General features: G+C 37.9%; 1 protein-coding gene across 17 annotated transcripts in view; it reads left to right on the top strand.

Annotated features, from left to right (window-relative positions):
• The window catches only part of MEF2A (myocyte enhancer factor 2A), a 187,707-nt gene extending 162,970 nt beyond the window's left edge, over window positions 1–24,737 (top strand). For 9 of the 17 annotated variants that reach the window (XM_069559212.1, XM_069559210.1, XM_069559217.1 and 6 more), the window contains 3 exons: window positions 15,334–15,460; window positions 19,249–19,375; window positions 20,640–24,737. In XM_069559212.1, coding sequence (XP_069415313.1) covers window positions 15,334–15,460; window positions 19,249–19,375; window positions 20,640–20,994 — 609 coding nt within the window. In that variant the 3' untranslated portion in view covers window positions 20,995–24,737. Of the gene's footprint in view, window positions 1–11,613; window positions 11,638–15,333; window positions 15,461–19,248; window positions 19,376–20,639 lie in introns of all 17 variants that reach the window. The other 8 variants (XM_069559215.1, XM_069559204.1, XM_069559216.1 and 5 more) reach the window with 2 other exon arrangements.
• The last annotated feature ends 299 nt before the right edge of the window (window positions 24,738–25,036 follow it).

Here is a 25,036-nt window from a genome sequence, read left to right as displayed (position 1 = left end):
CAAATTTGCTGGCATATTGAATGCAGCACTTTAACAGCATCATCTTTTCAGATTTGAAATAGTTCATTTGACATTCTATCATCTCCTTTAGCTTTGTTCATAGTAATGATTCCCTGATGCCCATTTAACTTTGCATTCCAGGATGTCTTACTCTGGGTGAGTGATCATACCATTGCGGTCATCCAGGTCATTGAGACCTTTTTGTACAGTTCTTCTATGTCTTGTTGCCACCTCTTTTTAATCTCTTCTGATTTTGTTAGGTCCATACTGTTTCTGTCCTTATGTAACCATCTTGCATGAAATATTCCTTGGTATCTCTTAATTTTCTTGAAGAGATCTCTAGTCTTTTCCATTCTGTTGTTTTCCTCTATTTCTTTGTATTATTCACTGAAGGCTTTCTTATCTTTCCTTGCTATTCTTTGGAACTCTGCATTTAGATGGGTGTATCTTTCCTTTTCTCCTTTGCCTTTTGCTTCTCTTCTTTCCTCAGCTATATATAAGGTCTCTTCAGACAACCATTTTGCTTTGTAAATATTTCTTTTTCTTGGGGATGGTTTTAGTCACTGCCTCCTGTATAGTGTTATAAAAATCTGTCCATAGAATTACCCAAACTGAAATGTAAAGAGAAGAGTCAAAAGAAAACAAAAAATAAAGCAATACCTCCTCTCAACCTAGAATTTTGTACCCAGCAAAAATATCTTTCAAGATATGAAAAAGAAATAAAAACTTTCTCAAACAAAAATGTGGGAATTTATTGCCAAGAGACATATATACTCTACAAAAAATATTAAGGATGGCCTTTGGAAGAAGGAATATGCTACTAGAAAATTCTTGGGTCTGTACAGTAAATAAAAATAAAGAACAATGGAAATGGAATAAATGAAGATAAAAATAAAGTTAATTTTGTCTTCTATTTTATAAATTTCAATTTTAGAACAGTTTTAAATTTATATAAAGATAGCAAAGATAGTACAGAAAGTTCCCATATGCTTCACAGTCAGTTTCTCCTGTTACTAACAGATTAGTATTACAGCTAATGAGTCAATGTTGATAAACTGTTATAAAGTCCATTTATACATTGTTTTAAAGTCCAGAGTATTCAAATACTCTTAGTTTTTAACCTTATGTCTTTTTCTGTTCTGGAATCCAGTCCAGCATCCATATCGAATAGTAGTTTATCTAGTAGTAGTAGACATAGTAGTCATGTCTTTTTAGGCTCTTCTTGTCTTTTGATATTTATCTAAGACTTTACTTACTTTAGTGACCTTGACAGTTCTGAGGAGTACCGGTCAGATATGCTGTAGAATGTTCCTCAGTTGGAGTGTTTCTGATGTTTTCCTCATGGTTAGGCTGGTATTACACATTTGAGGGAGGAAGGTGATGAAACTAATGTGCCCTTTTCATCACATTATATCAAGGGTACATACTATCTCCATGACTATTGATTACTTTGATCACTTTGCTGGTGTAGTATTTCACTTGCTACTATTTTTCCCCTTCCCATACTGCCCTCTTTGGAAGGAACTTATTGTGTGAGGCCCACATATAAGGAATGGAGGTTATATTCCACCTTTTTTACTGCATATTATAGATTATTTGGAGTTCTTCTGCACAGGTTACTTATTGTTCTCTCTCATTTAATCATTTGTTTATATTAATATGAACTCATGTACATTGATTTTATACTTTAGGTTATAGTAGTACTAAATTCTGTTAATATATGATTCTACCAGTGCTGGTTTATTCTGTTGCTCAAATTGTTCCAGCTTTAGCTATTGAGGACTATTCACTTGGTTCCTGTCCCCTTTTATATACCCTTGTTGTTGTGGGGGTTTTTTAGCAGGGGAAAAGGTAGGGGAGTTACTGTTTTATTTTCTGGTTACTTTGGAATGCTTCAGGATCATCTTGTGTATTTTTTGCTCCAGTTCTACAATCAGGCATTTCTCTGAGGAACCTTGGTCTGTTTTTGGAGAATGTTATTAGAAACCAAGATCTGGCGGTTTTCCCTCTTACTTGCTTCAAAAGATAGTTGACTCTAAAGCAAAAGTAGTGGCAGTGACTTTTGTGTTTACAGCACATGTAGAAATAAAATATATTAATATTAATTTGGTAAAAAAGTAATTGTGGTTTTGGATCATGAATTTTACATCATTATAACTAAGCTCAAACATATCTTTATTAATTAAAAGAGGAATCTTATAATCAACACATTTTTCCCAACAAGAATTAAGTTTATTTATTCCTGTAGCATAAAAATCCATGTTTTGGGATTCAGCGAACTCTTGGAAAGCATTTTCTGCCCCTTCCTGGTTGTGGAAGCATTTTCTCTGCAAGAAGTTGTCAAGATGCTTAAAGAAGTGGTAGTCGGTTGGCAAGAGGTCAGGTGAATATGGTGGATGAGGCAAAACTCTGTAGCCCTATTCATTCAACTTTTGAAGTGTTGATTGTGCAATGTGTGGTTGGACATTGTCATGGAAAAGAACTGGGCCCATTCTGTTGACCAATTTCAGCTGTAGGCGTGGCAGTTTTTGATGCATCTCGTAGATTTGCTGAACATACTTCTCACATGTAATGTTTTCATCAGGATTCAGAAAACCATAGTAGATAAGACAGGCAGCAAACCACCAAACAGTGACTGTGATCTTTTTTTGGTACAAGTTTGTCTTTGGGAAGTGCTTTGGAGCTTCTTCTCGGTCTGACCACTGAATTGGTCATTGCTGGTTGTCGTACAAAATCCACTTTTTGTCATACATCATAATCCCATCAAGCAATGATTCATCGTTGTTGCATAGAATAAAAGAAGATGACACTGCAAAATGACAGTTTCTTTTATTTTTCAGTCAGCTCCTGTGGTACCCACTTATGGAGCTTTTACACCTTTCCAGTTTGCTTTAAATGCCAACCGACTGTAGAATGGTCAGTGCTGAATTCTTTGGCCACTTCTGGTGCAGTTGTAAGAGGATCAGCTTCAGTGATCCTCTCACTTGGTCACTATCAGTTTCTGACGGCTGGCCACTGTGCTCCTCATCTTCAAGGCTTTCTCTCCTTTGCAAAACTTCAACTACCACTGCCCTGTACATTTGTTAACAGTTCCTGGGCCAGATGCATTGTTGATACTGCAAGTTGTCTCTGCTGCTTTACGATCCATTTTAAACTTGAATAAGAAAATTGCTCGAATTTGCTTTTTGTCTAACATCATTTCTCTAGTCTAAAATAAATATAAACAGCAAGTAGTAAGTTATTATGGAGGAGGAAATGGCAGCCCACTCCAGTATTCTTGCCTGGAGAATTCCATGGACAGAGGAGCCTGGCAGGCTCCATGAGGTCACAGAGAGTCGAACACGACTGTGATTAACATACACACAAAGTAAGTCATTAGCAAAAAAGTAAAGTGAGAATTGTACATTAAAATGATGTATGACATACCCACATTTATTTAAGAATGTATTCCAATATCAAACAGAAAAGTTCAACAGTGCGAAACCACAGTTACTTTTGTACCAACCTAATATGATGACAGAGTGGAGAATTAGAAATACACTTTTATAGGTCTTTACACAGGATGAGGTATACATTTGAAGTTTAACTCAAATTAACAGAAAGTAAATATTGTAAACCCTAGTAAAACTACAGGAAATAAAAAGAAGTATAAATGATAAGGCAATAGAGATAAAATGGAAATACAAAATATGCTCCAGTATCCCAAGAAATGGGAGAAAGGGCAAAAAATAAAGAACAGACAGAGCAAATGAGATATAGCTAGCAAGATTGTAGATTTTAATCCAACTATACAAGTAAACGGGAGAAGGCAATGGCACCCCACTCCAGTACTCTTGCCTGGAAAATCCCATGGACGGAGGAGCCTGGTAGGCTGCAGTCCATGGGGTCGCTAAGAGTCAGACATGACTGAGCGACTTTACTTTCACTTTTCACTTTCATGCATTGGAGAAGGAAATGGCAACCCACTCCAGTGTCCTTGCCTGGAGAATCCCAGAGACGGGGGAGCCTGGTGGGCTGCCATCTGTGGGGTCGCACAGAGTCGGACACGACTGAAGTGACTTAGCAGCAGCAGCATACAAGTAAACATGGTAATAAACATCAGTTAAAAGACAAAATGTCAGATTGGTTTTTTGAAATAAATAAAAAGGTCATACTATACAATGTCTATAAGGACCCCACTTTAAATGTAAAGATATAGGTAAAAAGATGGAGAAAAATATACTATGCAAACATTAGCCAAAAGAAAGCTAGTACAGCCATATTAAGTTCAAACAATGTAGACTTCACAATAAGAAATGTTATCAAGGATAAAGAATATTTGCTGACAAATATTTGCCAACAAAGGTCTCTCTAGCCAAAGCTATGGTTTTTCCAGTAGTCATGTATCGATGTGCAAGTTGGGCCGTAAAGAAAGCTGAGCACCAAAGAGTTGGTGCTTTTGAACTGTGGTGTTGGAGAAGACTCTTGAGAGTCCCTTGGACTCATATTGGACTGCAAAGGGATCAAACCAGTCAATCCTGAAGGAAATCAGTCCTGAATATTCATTGGAAGGACTGATGCTGAAGCTGAAACTCCGGTACTTTGGCCACCTGATGCAAAGAACTGACTCATTGGAATAGACCCTGATGCTGGGAAAGACTGAAGGCAGGAGGAGAAGGAGATGACAGAGGTTGAGATGGTTGGATGGCAGCACTGACTTGGTGGACATGAGTTTGAACAAGCTCTGGGAGTTTGTGATGGACAGGGAAGCCTGGCATGCTGCAGTCTATGGGGTCACAAAGAGTTGGACATGCCTGAGCGACTGAACTGAACTGAACTGAACTGAAAGAAGAATATTACATATTCCAAGAAATATCTTTAATGTGTATGCACCTAACAGTAAACATTCAAAGTACAGAAAACAAAGATGATACAACTAAAAAGTAGAAGAGAAAAATCCATAATTATAGTTGGAATATTCAACACTCTTCTCTCAGTGGTTGATAGAACAAGTAGGCAGAAAATTCAGTTAAGGATCTGGGTGACTGAGAAATATTTAACCACCCTGATGTAAGAGACATTTATAGAACCCTTCACTTTGCATAGCAGAACATATGTTTCTTCTTTAGGGCACTTGCAACATGCCTTGGGTATCCAGTGTCATAAAACCTCAGCAAATTTCAAAGAATTGAAATCATACAGATTACAGTCTCTGACCATAATAAAATCAATAACAGAAAGACAACAGGAAAACCTCCACATATAGAAATTAAAGAATATGTTTTTAAATAGCTCATGGGTCAAAGAGGAACTATCAAGAGAAATTTTGAAATCTATAGCATATCAGAATTTTGGAGACCAACTAGGAGAAGTTTTGAGAGCGGAAATTCATAGCATTTATATTAGAAAGAAAGGTCTCAAATCAGTATGCCTTTACTTTAGGAGAGAAAAAAGAGCAAACTTAACCAAAAGGAACCAGAAGAAAAGGAAAAAATGAGCGGAAATTAATGAAACTTAAAACAGACAGTAGAGAAAGGGAGTCAGACCAAAGGCTAATTCACTGTAATTTACCATGTTAAAAGAATTCCACTTTTATTCATAATAAAAATAACTTTCCCAAACCAGGAGAAGAAAGGAACTTTTTTAACCTAACGAAGACTGTTTTCAGAAATTCTGCAACTAATATACTTAATAAGGGGAAACTTCAGTCTTTTAGTAAAATAATAGTAGAAACTAGATAGTGATGTTTTATTCTCACCACTCGTATTCAGCATTATACTGGAAGTCCTGGATGAGGCAGTAAGGCAAAAAAATTAAATGCATACATACTGGGAAGGAAGAAATTAAACATTATTCATAGAAGATATAATATGTAGAAAAGCATAAAGAACCTACCAAAAAATCTTCCAGTGGAAGTTTCATATTGGAATATGAAATTTTAAAATATCATGTAAACATTACTCAAAAGATACCTACAAATCTAACCATATGATTTTCATGCTAAAACTATGAAAGATTGTTGAAAGAAACCTAAGAGCCAAATACTTTGTTTTCAGTTGCTAAGTTGTGTCCAACTCTTTTACGACCCCATGGACTATAGCCAACCAGGCTTCTCTGTCCATGTGATTTTCTAGGCAAGAATACCGAGGTTGGTTGCCATTTCCTATCCAAGGGATCTTCCCAGCCTAAAAGGATCAAACCCACATCTTCTGCATTGAAGGCAGATTCTTTACCACTGAGCCACCAGGGAAAGCTATGTCAAGATGTTATTCCTTCCTAAATTGGTTGGAAGATTAAACACAACCCTGATTTACATCACAGCACAGATTTTTATAGGTATCAGCAAGCCAGTTCTAAAATATATGTGGAAAGGCAAAGGAGCTACAATAGCCGGTACAATTTTGAAAGAGAACAAGATAGACTAACACTTTCTGGTTTCAAGACCTAGTGTAAAGCTACAGTAGTGAATGTATGGGGGACTTCTCTGGTGGTCGGGTGTCTAAGACTCTATGCTTCCAATGCAGGGAGCCTGGGTTCAATCCCTGGTCAGGAAACTAGATCCCATGTGCTGCAACTAAGACCTGGCATAGCCAAATAAATAAATATTCTTTAAAAGACTGTGTGGTACTGGCAAAAAGATGAGCACCATAAGTCAAAGAGAGCCCAGAGAATATATTCAATTGGTTTTTTACAAAGGTAGTAAGGCAGTTCAATGGAGTAAGGATAGTCAGTACAACTAGTGGTGCTGTAGCAATTTGGCATCAGTATGCAAAAACGGAACCTCAAAGTGTAATTCATACCTTATACAAAAGTTAAATCAAAATGTATTATAGATCCAAATGTAAAACACAAAACTGTGACACTTTAGAAGAAAACATTAGAGAAATACACCAAAAGCATAGTCCATAAAAAATGAATATATTGCTATTTATCAGAGTTTAAGATTCACTCCATGAAAAGGCCCTGTTCAGAGAATAAAAAACAGTCTACAGATTAGGAGAGAATATTTACAAAATCAGCGATCTAGTAGAAGACTTGTATCCAGAAAGATACAACTGCGTACCTGTTAGAGAGGATAAAATTACAAAAACAAAACCAAAAAAAACACATTAAGTGCCAAGTTCTGGCAAGGATGCAGAGCAACAGGAATTCTCATGTATTCCTACTTAGAATGCAAAATAGTAGGCCTGCTTCAGAAAGCAGTTTGGCAACTTCTTATAAAGTTAAATATGTATTTGTCATAAACCAAACAGTCTTACTTCTAGAGAATTTACTCAAGTGAACTGAAAACCATACTTACACAGAAACTGTATTTTTCACTAATTTCCCCCAAAGAAAACAACAGAAATAACCTTCCAGCAGCTGAATGCATATACACACTCTGGTACATCTGCAGAAAGGAATATTGCTCAGCAATTAAAAAAAGAAAGGGATGAATTTAATTCACAACAATATAAATGAATCTTAAATTAATTTTGCTAATTGAAAGAAGCCAGATCCAAAAGATACAATTACATTTATATTTCATTCTGGAAAATGGAGAACAGGTAAGTAGTTGCCAGGGGTAGGGAGAGAAGCTGACTACAAAAGGAGTAGTATAGGGAATGTTTGAGGGGATGTGATACTGTATTGTTGGATACATGAATCTATGCTTTTGATAAAACCTACAAAACTATACAATACAGAGTGATTTTTTTTTTTAACTATATGCAGTTAAAAAAATCAACCAGGATTCCAGGGGAACCCAAGATGAAATACATGAATAATTATTAAAAATGAGTGATATGATATGGAAGGGGATGAACTGGTCTAAATAACTTTGGAAACTATTGCTCAAGATGGTAAATTTGTTACACACAGACACACACACACCCTTAAATAAGTGAATATTATACATTGTAGATAAAGCCAGGTTTTTTGAGAAATAAATTTTCAGTTAAGCAAGGTGAATGGGAAGATTATAATGAGCCCTATTTTTCTGGATTGTAGTTGGAGGTTTCAGTATAAATGTATTTTTTTTAACATATATACAGATAGATACAAAAGTATAGATGTTTGTACACATGAATTTGAATACATCTGATATTTTCTCGCTCTGACTGCTGAGTCTTAAATCAGTGACACCTGGAAACCGAGCACACCTAGCCCTCAGGTCCTAGTTTCTAAGTACCATTCTCCAGTGAAAGGAATCAAGCCTCCTTGCAGAAGTGATTGATTGTAGAGCTATGGCCAGGAAAATGCACATTGATCCAGAGGTGCCAGCAGATAAGGAAATACATGTCAAGTCACAGGAGCCAACCTTTCAGAGGAGCTCCCAATGGCCAGATCTAGAATAATTTAAACAGCAAAATAAATAATAATATTATTGGATTATAACACAAAGAAAAACAATAGTGAGACTGTTACTTATTGACTGAATAAATAAATGGAGAAGGGGCAGTTCATCCTTAGAGAGGAATTGTAATCAATGCAGGTAGAAAGTCTTGCTTACAAGAAATGGGGGACAGAAAGACCTCTGTGCCTGGGAGCCCCACAGGGCCCTACTCAGTTTCAGACTCTTCACAAAAATTAACTCAAAATGGATTGCAGACCAAAATTTTTAAATGCAAAACTCTTAATATTCTTAGACAATAATAAGTGAGAAAACCTAAATGACCTCGGGTATGGTGATGCATTTTTGGATATAACACTATAGGCATGATCCACACAAGAAATAATTGCAAAAGATGTCAAGAGAATGAGAAGACCAGCCAAAGACTGGGAGAAAATACTTACAAATGACACTTCCAATAAAGGACTTCTACCCAAAATATACAAAGAACTCTTTAAGACTCAACAATAGGAAAACAACTCAATTATAAAATGGGCCAAAGACCTTAACAGACAGCTCACCAAAGAAGATATATAGGTGAAAAATAAACGTATGAAAAGACATTCCACATCATATGTTATTAGGGAAATGCAAAATAAACAACAGTGATATACTCCTACATGCATATTAGAATGGCCAAAATCTGGAACACTGAGAACACTAAATGCTGGTGAGTTTGTAGAACAACAGGAACTGTCACAAATTGCTGGTGGGAATGCCAAATGGTAAGCCACTTTGGAAGACAGGTGACGTCTTAACAAAACTGCTGCTGCTAAATCACTTCAGTTGTGTCCAACTCTGCGACCCCACAGATGGCAGCCCACCAGGCTCCTCTGTACCTGGGATTCTTTCGGCAAGAATATTGGAGTGAGTTGCCATTTCCTTCTCCACTTAAAAAACTAAGCATACTTTTACCATATGATCCAGCAGTCACATTTACCTGCATAAAAACTTGCACATGGATGTTTATAGCAGCTTTATTCATAATTGTCAAAAGTTGGAAGCAACCAAGATATTCTTCAGTGGGTAATTGGATAAACTGTGGTACATCCAGACAATGGAGCACTTTTCAGTGCTAAAAGAAATAAGTGATTGAGCCATAAAAAGAAATGGAGGAAAATTAAATACATGTTACTAAGTGAAAGAAGCCAATCTGAAAAGGCTACCTACTGCATGATTCCAACTATATATGATGTTCTGGAAAAGGCACAATTTTTCTTTTTTTTAGTAAAAAGATCAGGGGTTGAAAAAGGGAGGGATGAATAGGCAAAGCATGGAGCATTTTAGTGCAGTGAAATACTCTGATATTATAATGGTTGATACATTTGAACAAACCCATAGAATTATGCAACACCAAGAATGAACCCTAATGTAAACGAGGGATGTTGGGTGATAATGGAAACAAATGTACCACTTTGATAATGGGGAAAGCTATGTATATGTGAGTTTATGGAAAATCTCTGTGTATGCCCCTCAATTTTGCTGTCAGCCTAAACTGCTGAAAAAATAAAGATTTAAAGAAAAAAAATATTATTGGATTATAACACAAAGAATTACAAAATAGTGAGACTAACTTAGTGATTGAATGAGTAAATGTAGAAGGGACAGCTCTTCGTTAGAGAAGACTTCTAATCAATGCATGTAGAAAGAAGGGGCGAAATGGCAAATCACCATTATAATACGACAGCGCAGACCTTGAAGGCAAGGTCAATGGATGAGTACTAAAGTTAGCAAAAATTTAAGGAGAAACAGGACATTTAATAAATCTCAGAATGTCACTCCCCAGATAATAGTTGATTATGAAAAGAAAAAAAGTGATTTTTATAGTAGAGAATCCTAGTCATTTGGTTTGTCTTTCAGGAACTGGATGTGGAATACTGCCACTATTCTTCAGAAATAAACACTATAGGAAGTTTCATTTAAGGCATAGAAATATGTTTATAAGAATTGTAATAAACTGCAGAATTGATGGACAAACTACAAGTTTGACATTTAGCAACTTGTCAGTTATCTTGGTCTTTTTTAAGAGTTCATGAAGCATCTCTGAAATTCTAAAATCTGCCCCAGAAACTATCAGTATTTACACTGTTATCCCTGTAAGTTAAAGTGAAAACTGAATACACACACACCCATAGTATTTTGTTGTGTCTTAACAGTTGGAGATGGGTTAAGATATCTATAACAAAACAGTTGAAGAGGATTTTGCCATGTTTGAAACAGCAGTTTATAGGCCAGGTAGTTATTTTTCAGAGTCAGTAATGAGCCTCACTCCTCTTTCACACTGTTGTCTGCAGATAAACCTGCTTTCAGATTGGGACTTCATGCATCGCTGATGCTTATAAAGATACCTTTCGCAGATTGACAGAGAAGCTTGACTTACTCAAGTAAAATAATTTTTTAAAACTAGTTGGATTATTCTAGCATATTAATATTTTTATATGTGTAGAAAGAAAAGGAGCAATATGTTTCATTCATCTCTTTTCTGTATGATTTATCAATTCATTTCTCCTCTCATTTTCTTTATTTAGGCGATTTATCAGTTCATTTCTCCTCTCATTTTCTTTATGTGGCTTTTCTCCATTGAAATTATTATGCTCATTTGAAAATTATATTTGCAAATGATAAATATATAAATTTGTAAAACTACTATACTTATTAACAAATATTTGAGTTCTTATTGTTTCATAATACTGTGTTAGTTACTGTGGGAAAAAAGAAAACATAATTTCTGCCTACCACAGAATTTAATTAAGATAAATGTACATGTGTAACCAGGTAGGGTAGGGATGGGAAGATTTAGATGTAAGTATTGGGCAAATTCCAGGAGATGGTGAAGGACAGGGAAGCCTGACGTGCTGCAGTTCCTGGGGTCACAAAGAGTTAGACACAATTTAGCGTCTGAACAAACAAAAACAAAAAACAGCGTTGGCGTTCTCCAGATTCCAAACAGAAACTAGTTTTACAATTAGGAAATCCTTTTATATGTTATCACAGCATGGCATAAGAACAGAACAAACTGGGGTAGGAGGGTCTTTAAATACTGGCCCTAGAGAATTTAAAAGAATCTTTCCTGTCTTTTGAAGTCAGCTACAGGTACAGAGACAGTAAATAATGTATATTTGTACTCACTGCCTATGTAATCATCTCTTTAGATTTCCAAACAACTCATAGTGTTCAGATAACATGCTTTCTAAAGAAGTATTTTATATTCAACTACCAACAGTCTTAGTAACTCTCTTATTCCTCTTATGTGCTGAGTGCAGTCGGAGGAAGAGGAATTGGAGTTGGTGAGTGTGGGTTTCTACTTGAATGGAATTGAAAAAAATATGGAAAGTACTAATTCTTTTCAGTGTTTTTATCTGAGTAATGTTCCCTTTATTACACAGATTTTTTTTTTCTTGCTGTTAAATACTGTCCAAACATTTTGAATAACTGAGCCAAGCACTGGTACTGCAGAATGTGGTTTTTCTACTCATAATGGTGTGTCTTGACCTGTTTTATTTGTTCTGGAAACTTTGCAATAGAGCCTTTATAAACAATAGCTGTCCATGATCACAAGACATGTTAAAGAATTTTTTAGGGAAAGATATAAAATACCTTATATAGTTCCCCAAGTTATTAATATATTTTTAGAAAATGACTTCACCCTCACAGTTCCTCAGATTGTAACACACTGTCTTGTGTTGTTTCTCTTTCTTTCAAAAAGATTACATCATTTTTGGTGAGGTCACCTTTTTCACAGAGTTAGAATTATTTCATCCTGCATGAGACAATCTGAACCACAAGGGGGTTCCCTGTTTATTAAAACGAATGTCTTTAATTGAACATACATAAACTTCCTTTTTTTCTATCAGAAGATATTCTGTCCTTAATAGTAGCTGTTACTTTTTTTCAAAAACAAATGATTTCTATTGGCTTTTCTTCTAGAAAATAAATTTGACTAAAAATAACTTTCAGTGGCTCTTTCTTTGGGAACTAAAACTCAAACCTCACAGAACTGATCTTCTGATGTCAAAGTCAGCTGCTAATTAGGTGACTTTAAGGGAACTAAAGACTTGAAAATGTGTAGTTTTTAGCATGGACAGGGGTTTAGATTGCATGAAAGCATGGGGGAAAGGCATCTGTTCGTTTTACATTTTATTATTACATATATATGCATGCTGGTGTGTTTTGCACAGTTTGTTTCTTTTCAAATAAGGTTGTCTGTGCTCTGTCCTTAAAATTAGAGATTCTTCTTTAACTTTGTGATCACTCTCACAGTTTTGGATGTGGTTTCACATTGGGTAACTGAAATACACTGAAAGTGATGAAAGTGAAAGTCGCTCAGTCGTGTCTGACTCTTTGCGACCCCAAGGACTATACAGTCCATGGAAATCTCTTGGCCATGGAATTCTTGTGGTGTTGGATTATATCATGTGCAGATTTTAAGTATCTTTTGGGGAAATACTTTACTTACTGATACAATAATGATTAGCAAATGATAGTTTAAATAATTTGTCTTAGATTAAATCTCACTATTTATACCCTTAAGAATTTAATCATAAATGCTTCCTTGTGAATTTATGAATTATCTAGCAGTATGTTGCCCTCTAGTGGCTGTTGAAATCAATGCCATTGAGATTATGAGCCTTGATGGGTAGAACCAATATATTGGAGTGTCACCGTTTTACAGACACACACACCACCACCGCCACCCCATCTTGAGGTCACATTAGGAGACTTCCGTGGAGGTGAGGGTAGGGCATGGATAGAGCCAGGCTAGACCATGTCATACTGTGTTTTTCACCTAGTATTTGACTCTTGAAGTTTCAGTGACAAAATTTGTGAGAACAGATCTCTGTTCTCTCAAAGTAGATCTCTGTGTCAAAAATTCACTAAAATTTTTAACTTGATGCTGAGACAGAAATGTATATTTAGTTGTTATATGTTGACTTTTACATTCCTTAAAGTATACCGTCAATTACAAAATCTCAAAGGTAAATTTCTAAGTATTTGAAGATTGTAAAATCTAGCACATAAAAATACTTTTGATTAAGAAATATTTAACCAAAAACTGTAAATAGTCATTGATATTCTCTAAAACTTAAGCTAATTCAAATTCTAAAACTTAATTAAAATGCAGAGCTCTGTGTGTAGAACCAAATCACAATCAGAGACACAATCTGTTAGAATCTAGAAAGTTGTTCAGATTGGCTTGAGCTCTAGAATAGAATCATGAGTGGCTCTGACCCAGAGTGAGTGCCCGGGAACCTACACTAAAGGCCCGTTTAGAGCCAGGCTATAAAGATGCCTTTAAAAGTCTTGCAATTCTAGAACAACTCTCCTTTCTGACAGCTCCAAGGGAATAGCTATGGATCAGAAGGAATAACTATATTTACCTTAAAAAGAAAAAGCCAGTTATGTAGCAATCTTGGGCCAGAGAGTATCTTAGAACAATTTAAGGATATATCTTACATTTCTGAAGTACTTAATTTATCAAAGCACTTCTTACTGTTGCCTTACTAGATTCTCACAGTAGCACTACCGAGCAGCAGTGCAGCGATCACCGTCTTCTCTGCTTTGGAGAGGGTCAAGGATTTTTCCAGTGCTCAGGAATTAGTGAATCTGGGGCAAGAATCAGGCCAGTATAGCCTGAGTGGTCTTTCTAGTATCCTCTAACTTAAGATTGGATAGAAAATACAAACTAAAAAGAAATAAAATGAGATATGAAATATCTAGATCTAACCAAAGGTCTTCTATCTGATTTCCATTTGAAATGGTAATAGAGAAAACTGAATGACATCCTACTTTCTGTAATCTCAGGGGCGCTGAGTTATACTTTGGTATGGCTTAGGTCCCCTAAATGTCAGTTACCAGGCTGTAACTTCTTCATTTAGAAAAAAATAAGCCTGGAGTTAGGCTTTAGCCTTCTTGTGTTCTAACCACATGGAACTTGGAGTCTCTGTTTCGCTGATTCTCAGTTTTAGAACGTGTTTGCTTGAGGCAGCGTTGTGAGAAACTGCTCTTTGATACCCATACCCTTACAGAATGGTGACTGTCTTAAACTGACTTGATTATTCTGTAGTTCATTTTGTTTCACTCCCACTGTAGATGGGATGCTGTGTAGATGCAGTCGGTCAGCAAGCATTTACCGCTGGTCATCCGCAGCCCTATCAGAAGTATTATATTTTATTTTAAAACTCTCTACTCAAAGCTTCTCCATTCATAAGCGTCCGGAGAAGGGATACATGGCTGAGTCTGCCATTAAAAAACAGGTCAATGGCGGATGATGGGAGAGGCTCTGCATGTATAGATAGGGTCAGGGAGTATATGGTAAATCTCTGTACCTTTTCATCAATTTTTCTGTGAACCTAAAACTGTTCTTTAAAAAAATCTTAATAAAAATTTATATCTAAATACATACACATATACATATTTGTGTGTTTACTGCAGGATCTCGGGGAAGGAAATATGAATACAAGCTGCAGTTTAGTAAGCTATGACTTAAAACCCTGTTAACTTGTAAATCCAGCAAATAGAAGTAGTTTTGAACTCTCTTGGACTCTCATGGACTTATAATCTCTATATACACAGATAACCTTGCTATCCTCAGGTATTTAAAATCTACACATATCTTACTTAGGTAGGGTAGCCTGGCAGTCTTTATAAGTTGGGGCCTCAAGTCCTCATTTATGTTAGCATATAAGTGTTATCAGCTCTAATGCAAGTTTCTATTTTAAGGATGTATCTCTGACATCAATAAACTCTCTGAAAAAGGCACTAGGGGAAAATGAATGATTAATGCAAAATAGATCCCTTAAAATTAAATATTTAGTTATTCTCATTAGTATTTTTAAAGTTTTCACATGATCACTTGCTTCAGGGAATGATGTTCACATCATAAAACTGTGAAAAATGTCACTTTTAAATTGAACATTCTATTTTAAATATTAAGCTTAAATATAAATACTCATAGAATAACACTTTTTTCTACTCTCTCACAGAATACCCAAAGGATAAGCAGTTCTCAAGCCACTCAACCCCTAGCTACCCCAGTGGTGTCTGTGACAACTCCAAGCCTGCCTCCGCAGGGCCTGGTGTACTCAGCAATGCCGACCGCCTACAACACAGGTGAGCCTGCCCTGTTGCCTTTTGTGGGGTTTTTTGCTTTGTTTTGTTTCAGTGTGTGCTTTTGTGATTTAAAAAAATATATATATTTATTGAAATAAATTATTTCAAGTTTCTTAGATTCACAGTTGGATATGTTAATGAAATACATTGTACACATTGATTATAGAAAGATTCCCCAGCATGAACTTCTGCTTACCCCTGAGAGACAGCTAGCTGTTATCAAATTATGACGCACAGCAAACGGAGCAAAGCAGTTGGTGTTTTCTATGTAGTTCTTGTTACGTAGCATCTCACTCTTCCAAGCTTCTGAAATAAGATGTTTTTCTGTATGCTGTGTCAACCTGCCTCGGAAAAGGCTGCATCCCTTGGGACCTCAGGACTCAGGGAGGTGGATCTAGGTGGCTGTGTCAGCAGGTCACAGTTTCCTCCATGTGATAGCCCATTTGGTTTATACTGTTTGTGCCTCGGGGGCAAGACCAGGAGCTTTCTTACTTCTCTTCAAAGCCAGTCACTCCTCACCTCTGAGGTGAGCTTTTCACTCATTCATGTAATTTAGACTTTTCATCCACAAATACCCTATTTAGAGAGTATATTAGGTAAGTTTAAAAATACTGCAGTGATTGGAGGGGTGCTTTCACTGTGTGGAGAGCCCAGTGTATGACGGTTTCTCTAGATGTGCCATTTAGGGATTGGCAGAGGACACGTCGGGGAGCTTCCCTTTCTCACTAGCTGAGCCAAACACCTGATGCCTCAAAAGGTGGAGGAGCGAGGGAAAGAGTTAAAAATACCTTGCCAGTTTTTCAGAGACCACAGGGCAGGGCATTTATTCTTTTGTGATTCTGATAAACAGATGAATAAAGATCATCTAATTTCAGACTTCAGGGTAAATGCTGTAGCACAGTCTTTCACCCTGATCTGTGGAGCTCCCTGAGGGGTGCAGAGCCATTGATACATTTGATTGCTGCTTTAATTCCAAGTAGTTCTTTTAAAACAAAAACAACTTTAAATGGTTTTGTTGAAAAGAAAGCTTCTTAGGAAATGTCTACTACCTTTTCCAACAGTCAATATTAAAAAAAATATCCAAATCCATCAACTAAATCTAGAGTAAACCCAGGGATTATATGTTCATAGAAATTCTGTTTCATTGCCCTGGTCACCAGCTATATGAGCAACACTGGTCTAGGGACATACATTTTCTCCCAGGTTTATTCTGGAAAAGGAGACATACCCAAGCTGGTAACCTATGGAGGGGAAGTCCTGAGTTGTTGAGGTTACCAGTTTATACTCTGATATTGAGAAGGTGAGGAAGGTAGAAAATTTGTGAGCTAGAATGTTCAGAGGAGCGTTGGCCAAGGAGATGGTTCTTGAGCTGGGTGTCACCGTTACATTACAGTTTACTGAGCATTTCATGACAGGTTTTTCCAATAGAAAACTTAGATATCCCACTATATTTGTTTTTAGAAATGCCATTGGCTTTAAAGAATATTTTTTCCAAAGTCCAGAAGCAATTACCAAAACACAGAAATGGAGTCACATTCTCTTGAAACCATCCCTTATCAGTCTCACTCCTGTAACTACTTACTTCTCTCTCAGAGCACCTGTTCTGTTTAATGTTACCACATTATCTTTAATGTATTTATCTTTTTAAAACATGCATCTATAATTTGTCTTTCATTAGTATATCAACTACCTTTCTGTACATAGTTAAGAATCAAACAAGTGCCAGTCAGTCAGTACAGGGATGAATAAGTGAGCAACATTTCAAAAAGTACAGTAGTTCTGTGTAGAGGAATCATATAGACACTTCCTCATGCCCATCTGTAAGATCACTCCCAGCTTCTCAACTTATTCATGGATCCATTCAGCACAGATATAGAGTGTGTTCTGTGTGACAAGCACTGTGTCAGGCACTGGAAATACACAGGAGCACAGTTAACAATGGAACGTAGGGTCTATCAGAGGAGAAACACACAAGACAAATAGCTCTAGGAGTAATTTATCACCTTCGTGTTAAGGGCCATACTGAAGCTTTGACCTGAAGAGGCTTCGACCTGCCTCAGCCAGGCAGAGTAGGGAGAGTGCTCCAGGAATGGGGAGCTCTGTGTGCAGAGACAGCAGGAGCATGGCTGATGGGTCTGGATGGCTGTAGAGTTGAAACCACAGAGGCAGGTTGGGATGCATACACCTTGCTGAGGACTTTTGGACATGATCTTGAAAGCATTGGGAAGCCATAAAAAGGTTTTAAGCAGAGCGGTATCATGACTATATTTGTTTTGTATGATCACTTAACTACAGCACTCATGGGGCCACCACACAATATGATAGTCCAACTAATGAATGCTAATGGTGTGAACTAGGCTGGTGGCAGTAGAGACGGTGAGATGTGGGCAGGCTTGAGAGACAGTAGCTAGAATTGACTAGACTTGATTGTTGGTGGAGAAAGTAAGTATCAAGGGTAACACCCACAGATTTCTGGCGTGAACAGTTACAGGAGAGTTGGTGCCATTTACTACAGAGAGGCAGGTTTGGAGGAAATTATGAGTTCAGTGGGGTCATGTCAGACTTGATGTGTCTGGAGAGACATCATGACAAGTAGACATGTCAAGTGGGTAGTTGGAAGGATTTGGAGGCACTGTAGAAGGTGCAGTGCGATGGACCCCCCGACTCAGCTTCTGTGGGGAGGGGCAAGGCAGTGTTAAAGAGCAGTGACTGAGAAAAGATCCCAAGCACAGCTGTGCTGTTTAAATTCAGTTTCTTTTTTAAAATGCTAATTCACTAGGGAGACTAATTTCTTTAAATACTTCTCTCAAGACATAGAAAAGAAGTTAAAAGTAGAAGAGCTTTTGCCACCTCTTTTTAGAACTAAATGGAAAAAAACAAATGTTAATGTTGAACTGAAATAACTCTACATATGAATGATAACTAACATACTATGTCTTGGCCAAAATGATTATGACTGAAGCGTTTATGTCTTGTAACACAAAGTTTTTCATGAACTTTGACTTTTCATGCAATCAGGGATCTTTGACAGTTCCTGTACTTCAAAGAAATGCAATTAGTTAATTGTATGATAATGAATATACTGTCTATGTCACTAAGCTTGACAGCCCGGGAAAAGGGGTCCTGAATCTTTTCTGCTTCCCCTGTACTTCAAAAGTATGAGACATGCTGAACTAGTTGTAGTCAGGATGAACTGGAGTGTTTTCTCTTTGTTCATGAGGGTGGTGGGCATATATATTTTAAATGGCAATTGTATAGGAATATCTTTTAGTGACAGCATTTTTGTTAATTCTGTTTACAATCCTGGAATAAGTATCTCAACTTTTTGTGAAATAATAATCTATAAATATTTAGTACAAAATTGAAACCTCTTTTACTGAAATAATCCCAGACAACTGAATATAGCTAGGTCCTAGAAACCTCCCAAAAGAAAATGTTTTGTCAGTTGTAGACCGTAAGCGTGTTTTTAGCTTTCTTGGTGGCTCAGTCAGTAGAGCATCCGCCTGCAATGTAGGAGACCCGAGTTCTATCCCTGGCTTGGGCAGATCCCCTGGAGAGGAGGGCATTGCAACCCACTCCAGTATTCTTGCTGGAGAATCCCCATGGACAGAGGAGCCTGGGGGGCTTGTTGGACACGACTGAGTGACTAAACACAAAGGGAGTTTTTTGATGTTATGAAGTACCTGGCTTCTTTCAGACTTAAGAAAAGTTTGGGCACAACTATTTGAAAAGCAGGTGTTGTATGGTCCTTTTATTGCACACACAAGGAACATTTTCTTCTTTTTCAGACTACTCACTGACTAGTGCAGATCTGTCAGCCCTGCAGGGCTTCAGCTCGCCAGGAATGCTGTCTCTGGGACAGGTGTCCGCCTGGCAGCAGCACCATTTAGGACAAGCAGCCCTCAACTCTCTCGTGTGAGTAACTGACTAGATGTTTTCACCAAACCTCTACCTATGCTTCCCAACCTGTGTTTCATTCCACTGGTAGAAGAAAGGTAACCTGAAGGTATTCAGGCCTACCTGCCACCCTTCTCTTTCCTTGCTTTGGTTAACATCAACAGACAGAATAAGAAAATCCATTAATACCAACCAAAACATCAACATTAAGCTGTACCCGTTGCTTTATCCCTGGATCGTAGGGAAGGGTGGTAGGGGCTTGGTTTCTTATGTGTGGGTCAGACTACGGGGGATTCATGTGGTTGACCCCAGTCCACTGCACGCATTGTACCTCTCCAGGAAGGGTTCGCAAAAATGTTCCTTACAGACAGCATGGAAAGGGATTACAGTGGTGCTCAGGTAGGACAGGCGTCACTAGCAGGAGGAGAAGGAATGGTGTTTTGGTAAAACTAGAATAGTCAGCCCAAGGAGAAGCTGGAGGAGAACAATCCAGAAGAGGGGACAGCATAACAGGTTAGCTGTGTTACTCCTGTCAGGAGACATGGGACTCCCAGCCTCTTGGCCTAAAAGTCCCCAGAGAGGCTCCCTGCATCCTGGTAGCTCCACAGTACACACTGTCGTTGGTCCTCAACTTGGGAACTATGTCATGGAGAAATGGCCAGGGTATCTGAAGGAAGTCTCTTTGCTTACACAGGTGTTTGGCCCTCGGGCGTGTGCAGAGCATCCTAAATGAGTACACTAAAAATAGCCGTGCAAAGGCAGGTGCAAAAGGCTTGGTACTCAGACTGAGGGAAAGGCGTGTGCACACTTTACTGTGTCCTCCTCTGAGCCACTCACTTAGCCTTTCTGAGACTCATCTGGAGAGTGGGGTGACGTGGCTACCTTCTGAGAGCTGCTGTGAGCGTAGGTGGCAGGTGCTGTCTCAGAGGCAGAGCAGAGGGGAGAGGGAGTTGGGGTCGGGGTGCCACTGTCCCTCTGCCGCTTTGGTCCCCGCACATCAGTCACTGACACTGTTTTGGAAATTTCAGCCACAGAAGTACCAAGATTTGGGTAACAGAACCAGCCACTAGACATCTTGACTGTACTCATTTCTGTTTTCACCAGGGATATGTTATTTTTTCTGTGTGAAGCACTGCAGGAAACACCAAAACTGGTCTTGGGGAGTTCTGGCAGTGTTTCAGACCCTGGGCTCTTTGTCAGTCAGGTGGTATCTGTAATAGCCCGTTCATGCAGATGCACTCACAAACCAGCTGTCTAACAGATCTTTGTTTTTTTCCTTCAGTGCTGGAGGGCAGTTATCTCAGGGTTCAAATTTATCCATTAATACCAACCAAAACATCAACATTAAGTCAGAACCAATTTCACCTCCCCGGGATCGAATGACCCCATCAGGCTTCCAGCAGCAGCAGCAGCCACAGCCGCCACCGCCGCAGGCCCCACAGCCGCAGCCCCGGCAGGAAGTGGGCCGCTCCCCTGTGGACAGTCTGAGCAGCTCCAGCAGCTCCTACGACGGCAGTGACCGGGAGGATCCGCGGGGCGACTTCCACTCTCCCGTTGTGCTCGGCCGGCCCCCAAACTCTGAGGACAGAGAAAGCCCTTCCGTAAAGCGGATGCGGATGGATGCGTGGGTGACCTAAGGCTTCCAGGCAGGTGTTTGTACTTTGTGTTACTGCAGTGAACTGCTCTACATATCTAAACCGGTAAATAAGGACATGAGTTAAATATATTTATATGTACATACATACATATATATCCCTTTACATATATATGTATGTGGGTGTGAGTGTGTGTATGTGTGGGTGTGTGTTGCGTACACAGAATCAGGCACTTACCTGCTAACTCTTGTAGATCTGCAGGTGTGCGTACCACGGCAAACAGAGCACCCTGTAGGCAGAGTCTAGTCTGGCACTTCCTTGGACTACTTGTTTCATAAGATAACCAGTTTTTGCAGAGAAACATGTACCCTATATATAATTCTCCCACACTAGCTTGCAGAAACCTAGAGGGCCCCTACTTGTTTTATTTAACTGTGCAGTGACTGTAGTTACTTAAGAAAAATGCTTTGTAGAACAGAGCAGTAGAAAAGCAGGAACCAAGAAAGCAATACTGTACATAAAATGTCATTTATATTAATCACCCAACCTGGCATGGGTCTCTATTGCAAAGAGGTGCATGGGAAAGGGCTGTTGATATTAAAAAACATAACAAAAAAGCCCCACACATAACTGTTTTGCACGTGCAAAAATGTATTGGGTCAAAGAAGTGATCTTTAGCTAATAAAAAAGAGAGAGAATAGAAAACACGCATGAGATATTCAGAAAATATTAGCCTAGAGATATAGAGCATTAACAGTAAATTAATATATTAAGTTATAATTGGAATATGTCAGAAGTTTCTTTTTACATTCATATCATAAAATTAAAGAAACTGATTTTAGCTCATGTATATTTTATATAAAAGAAAACACCCTTATAAATTGATGACTATATATAAAATTATATTCACTACTTTTGAACACATTCTGCTATGAATTATTTATATAAGCCAAAGCTGTATGTTGTAACTTTTTTTTTTTTTTAGAGAATAGCTTTATCTTGTTTTAACTTTTTAGTTTTATTTTGAGAGGGGGAAAAAAACAAACAAAAATATCTTGCAAGCAGAACCTTGGAAAAAAAAAGCCATGAACACTTATTATTCTATATGTAAATTAAAAGTTGAGCCAAACTCTTTGTGTATATAGCATCTTAAATATATTATCACCTTTGATGTAAGTACCTATGTATTGTATGGTCACCAGATTAAAAAGTATATTTTTGTGGATTGCCGCCAATTTAGGGGGGAAAGGCGAGATCCTTATTAAGTAGAGTATTCACTGTTTAATATTTACTATTTTGTTAAATATACTGTACTTTGGATTTTAATTATTGGCCCAGTCTTTTCAGAGGATTGTATAAAGGGGTTTCTCCCCTCACTGGTGGTGAATGTGTGATGTTACATTGTAATCTTTGTGCCGTATGGGTTGAGCATTATTATATATTTTATATGTGTATATAAATAGCAAAGTGGCAAAAAAATTGATGTTAAGTTCATCCTGCATAAATGTAAAATGTGTTGTAACAGATTTTATAAGGCATTATTTAAAACTTGCCTTTTGTGAGGAAAAAATATAGTAGAAAAACTGACCTAATTTAATTAATATTAGAGAAAATGGCAAAATAGTAGATGAGCACAAAGGTTTTATAAGTGGTAAATGATTAGGTAAGAATATTTGTGGGGGAAGGGATCTTTGTTTCTTGACCCTCTAAAGGAGATTGATGCAGCTGGCTACAAGATAACTGTCATTCTGGACACTCTGCGCATTGAATGGCACTTCAGTGTGGGGAGAAGTCCTCTCATGGTGCAGATCCTTGGCATGACTCTTGCCATCCTGATGTCCTCAGCTGAGATGCTGACCAAGGCCTTACTCTCTCAGGAAGACAGCTAAGTGGTGACAGCAAGTTTGGCAGTTCCCTGGGCTTGTGCCATGACAAAATTCAAAGTCCTGTATATCTTTCATCGTCGATTTTTAAATACTCGTTTTCTTGAGAAACTCAAAATAAGGGTTGAAAATTACTGCTATTTTATATTTTAAACTTAATATTAAGCAGCTACCTACAATTTTTACTTATGTTTTTGCTTTTCCCCCCTAAATTGCGTTCCTTGTGACATTTTCCTCATATGCTGTTTGTGACAAATCATCAGCCAGATTTCCTGGCTGACACATAGGTAGTTAGGTACAGGATAAACTTGTGGCATTCACAGCTGCAAAGTGGAATTCTGTTTTTAATGACATTTTGGGTAGTAAATTTCGATAGAGGCCAAAAAAGGGAGGGTGATACACTCTCTCCTCTCATCAGTTTAGACATTTGGCTTTTATTCAGAATGGATTTGTTTTGTTTTGTTTTAAATATACTTATTTTACTGAACAACTTACAGGCACATTTCTTCATGAGGTCACACCTAGTTGAAACAACGCAGTTTCCCAGCACTGAATTTCCAAGATAATCCTTACCACTTTGTAAACCATTTACAGCTTCGAAAGTGTTCAGTGCTGCTTTGGTTGTTATTTATGCATGTTCATGAACTTCTGCTGTACATGGGATAGGAGTTAACACATTCACATTTACTGTCTATTTTCTTGTGTGCCTTACGAGATGGCTTTTCTGACTGTATCTCAATAGTCTTTCTTTCTATGCAGGTTTATAATCAGTACAACTACTGTTTTCTAAAATAATATTACCAAGGCTCGGAGTTTGTATTTCAATTACACTGACCAAGTAACAATGTATTCCATTTTCAGGAACCGAGTATTTGACTGTTAACCCTTTTCTCATATGCCCAGTGTGACTTAGAGCATATGGACTTGACAGAGGCACCCTCGCCCAGACCCCATGTACGAACACATTACACACACGCATCTCTTGGTGGGAACCAGCTCAGAGTGGGGAAGACACGAACCACATTACTTTAGAACCTACTTTTCTTACCCTTTTTGGACTCCTGTGTTTTGTATGACACCATTGCAAGAAATTTTATCCCTGCAGATGAAGTATTTTATTACTAAAAGACAAAAACAAAAAAAGCTAGAGTAAATTGCACTGGTTCAAGTACGGTTTCCAGCAGCTGTACTTCCTTCAGCAGTCTACCTGGTACTACATTGAAAGGGAAAGTCACCATTGTACGTCTAACAGATGGTCCCAATCAAAACTCCATCTTTTGAGCCCTAATTATGTCCATTGTGTTAAGAGACTAAATCAGGGGTTTGTTCTAAAAGAACAATATATGTTTTACCATTTCCTTTTACTGTAAGGACAGCTAATAAAGCATTAACATATTTTCTGTATTAACCATCATGCGCACAAGAAATACATAGTAAATAAGGAACCAGAAAACTCCTGGCATCGGATCATAAGAAGCTAGATGATTAGAATGTGAAAAAGATTTTACAAATGTAAAACTTTTATTTCTCTGTAGAAACTTTCTTCACTTTGCTGTGCAAGAAGACACTGCTTTGCTATATTTAAAATGGCTTTTTTAAAAGAGATTTATGTATTTGGTAAATGTTTGTAGTCAACAGTTCACACAAGAAGCTGTACACGGTTTGAACATGTAAAACCGTTTGGCGGCACAAGCTGGACTTTGTTGCCATCCTTGAGATGAACCTTTTAAGAAAAAATAAGTTAATCTCAATTTTTCCCTGAATGTGTTGTTTTTTTCCTTCATTATACAATAAATATTATAGTGAACTTTTTATCAAATGGTAAGAAAATGTTAGAGGTTGTTGTAAACTATTTGTATCCTGCACTCACTACAGTAAAGACGGACTGGCTTTTCCTGTGTACTCCAGACTCTGTCATATTTGCCACCAGTCGCCCTCTTTTCCATTCCCTTCTCTTTCCCAAACCTCTTCCGCCTGCAGGTCCCTTTTACTTCCTTTGAGATGTGGTCGAGGAAATTGTTACAGCGCCCCACCCCCCACCCCCGTATTGGCTCCTGAGGCCTCTCCTCCTGGGCGGCCCTGGACCCTCCAGGAAGCAGCCAGCAGTCTAGTCCCGGCATCAGCCAGCCCGGCTGTTCTGTGCCTGTTGGTGTGGCTACATTAAACCCATTCAGGCTCTGATAACAGCTTCCTGCAGGATA

This window comes from Ovis canadensis, chromosome 18 (assembly GCF_042477335.2).
Source record: "Ovis canadensis isolate MfBH-ARS-UI-01 breed Bighorn chromosome 18, ARS-UI_OviCan_v2, whole genome shotgun sequence".
NCBI classification, from domain to species: domain Eukaryota; kingdom Metazoa; phylum Chordata; class Mammalia; order Artiodactyla; family Bovidae; genus Ovis; species Ovis canadensis.
Note: the sequence above shows the minus strand (reverse complement) of the source record. Positions and strands in the feature narration are given on the sequence as shown.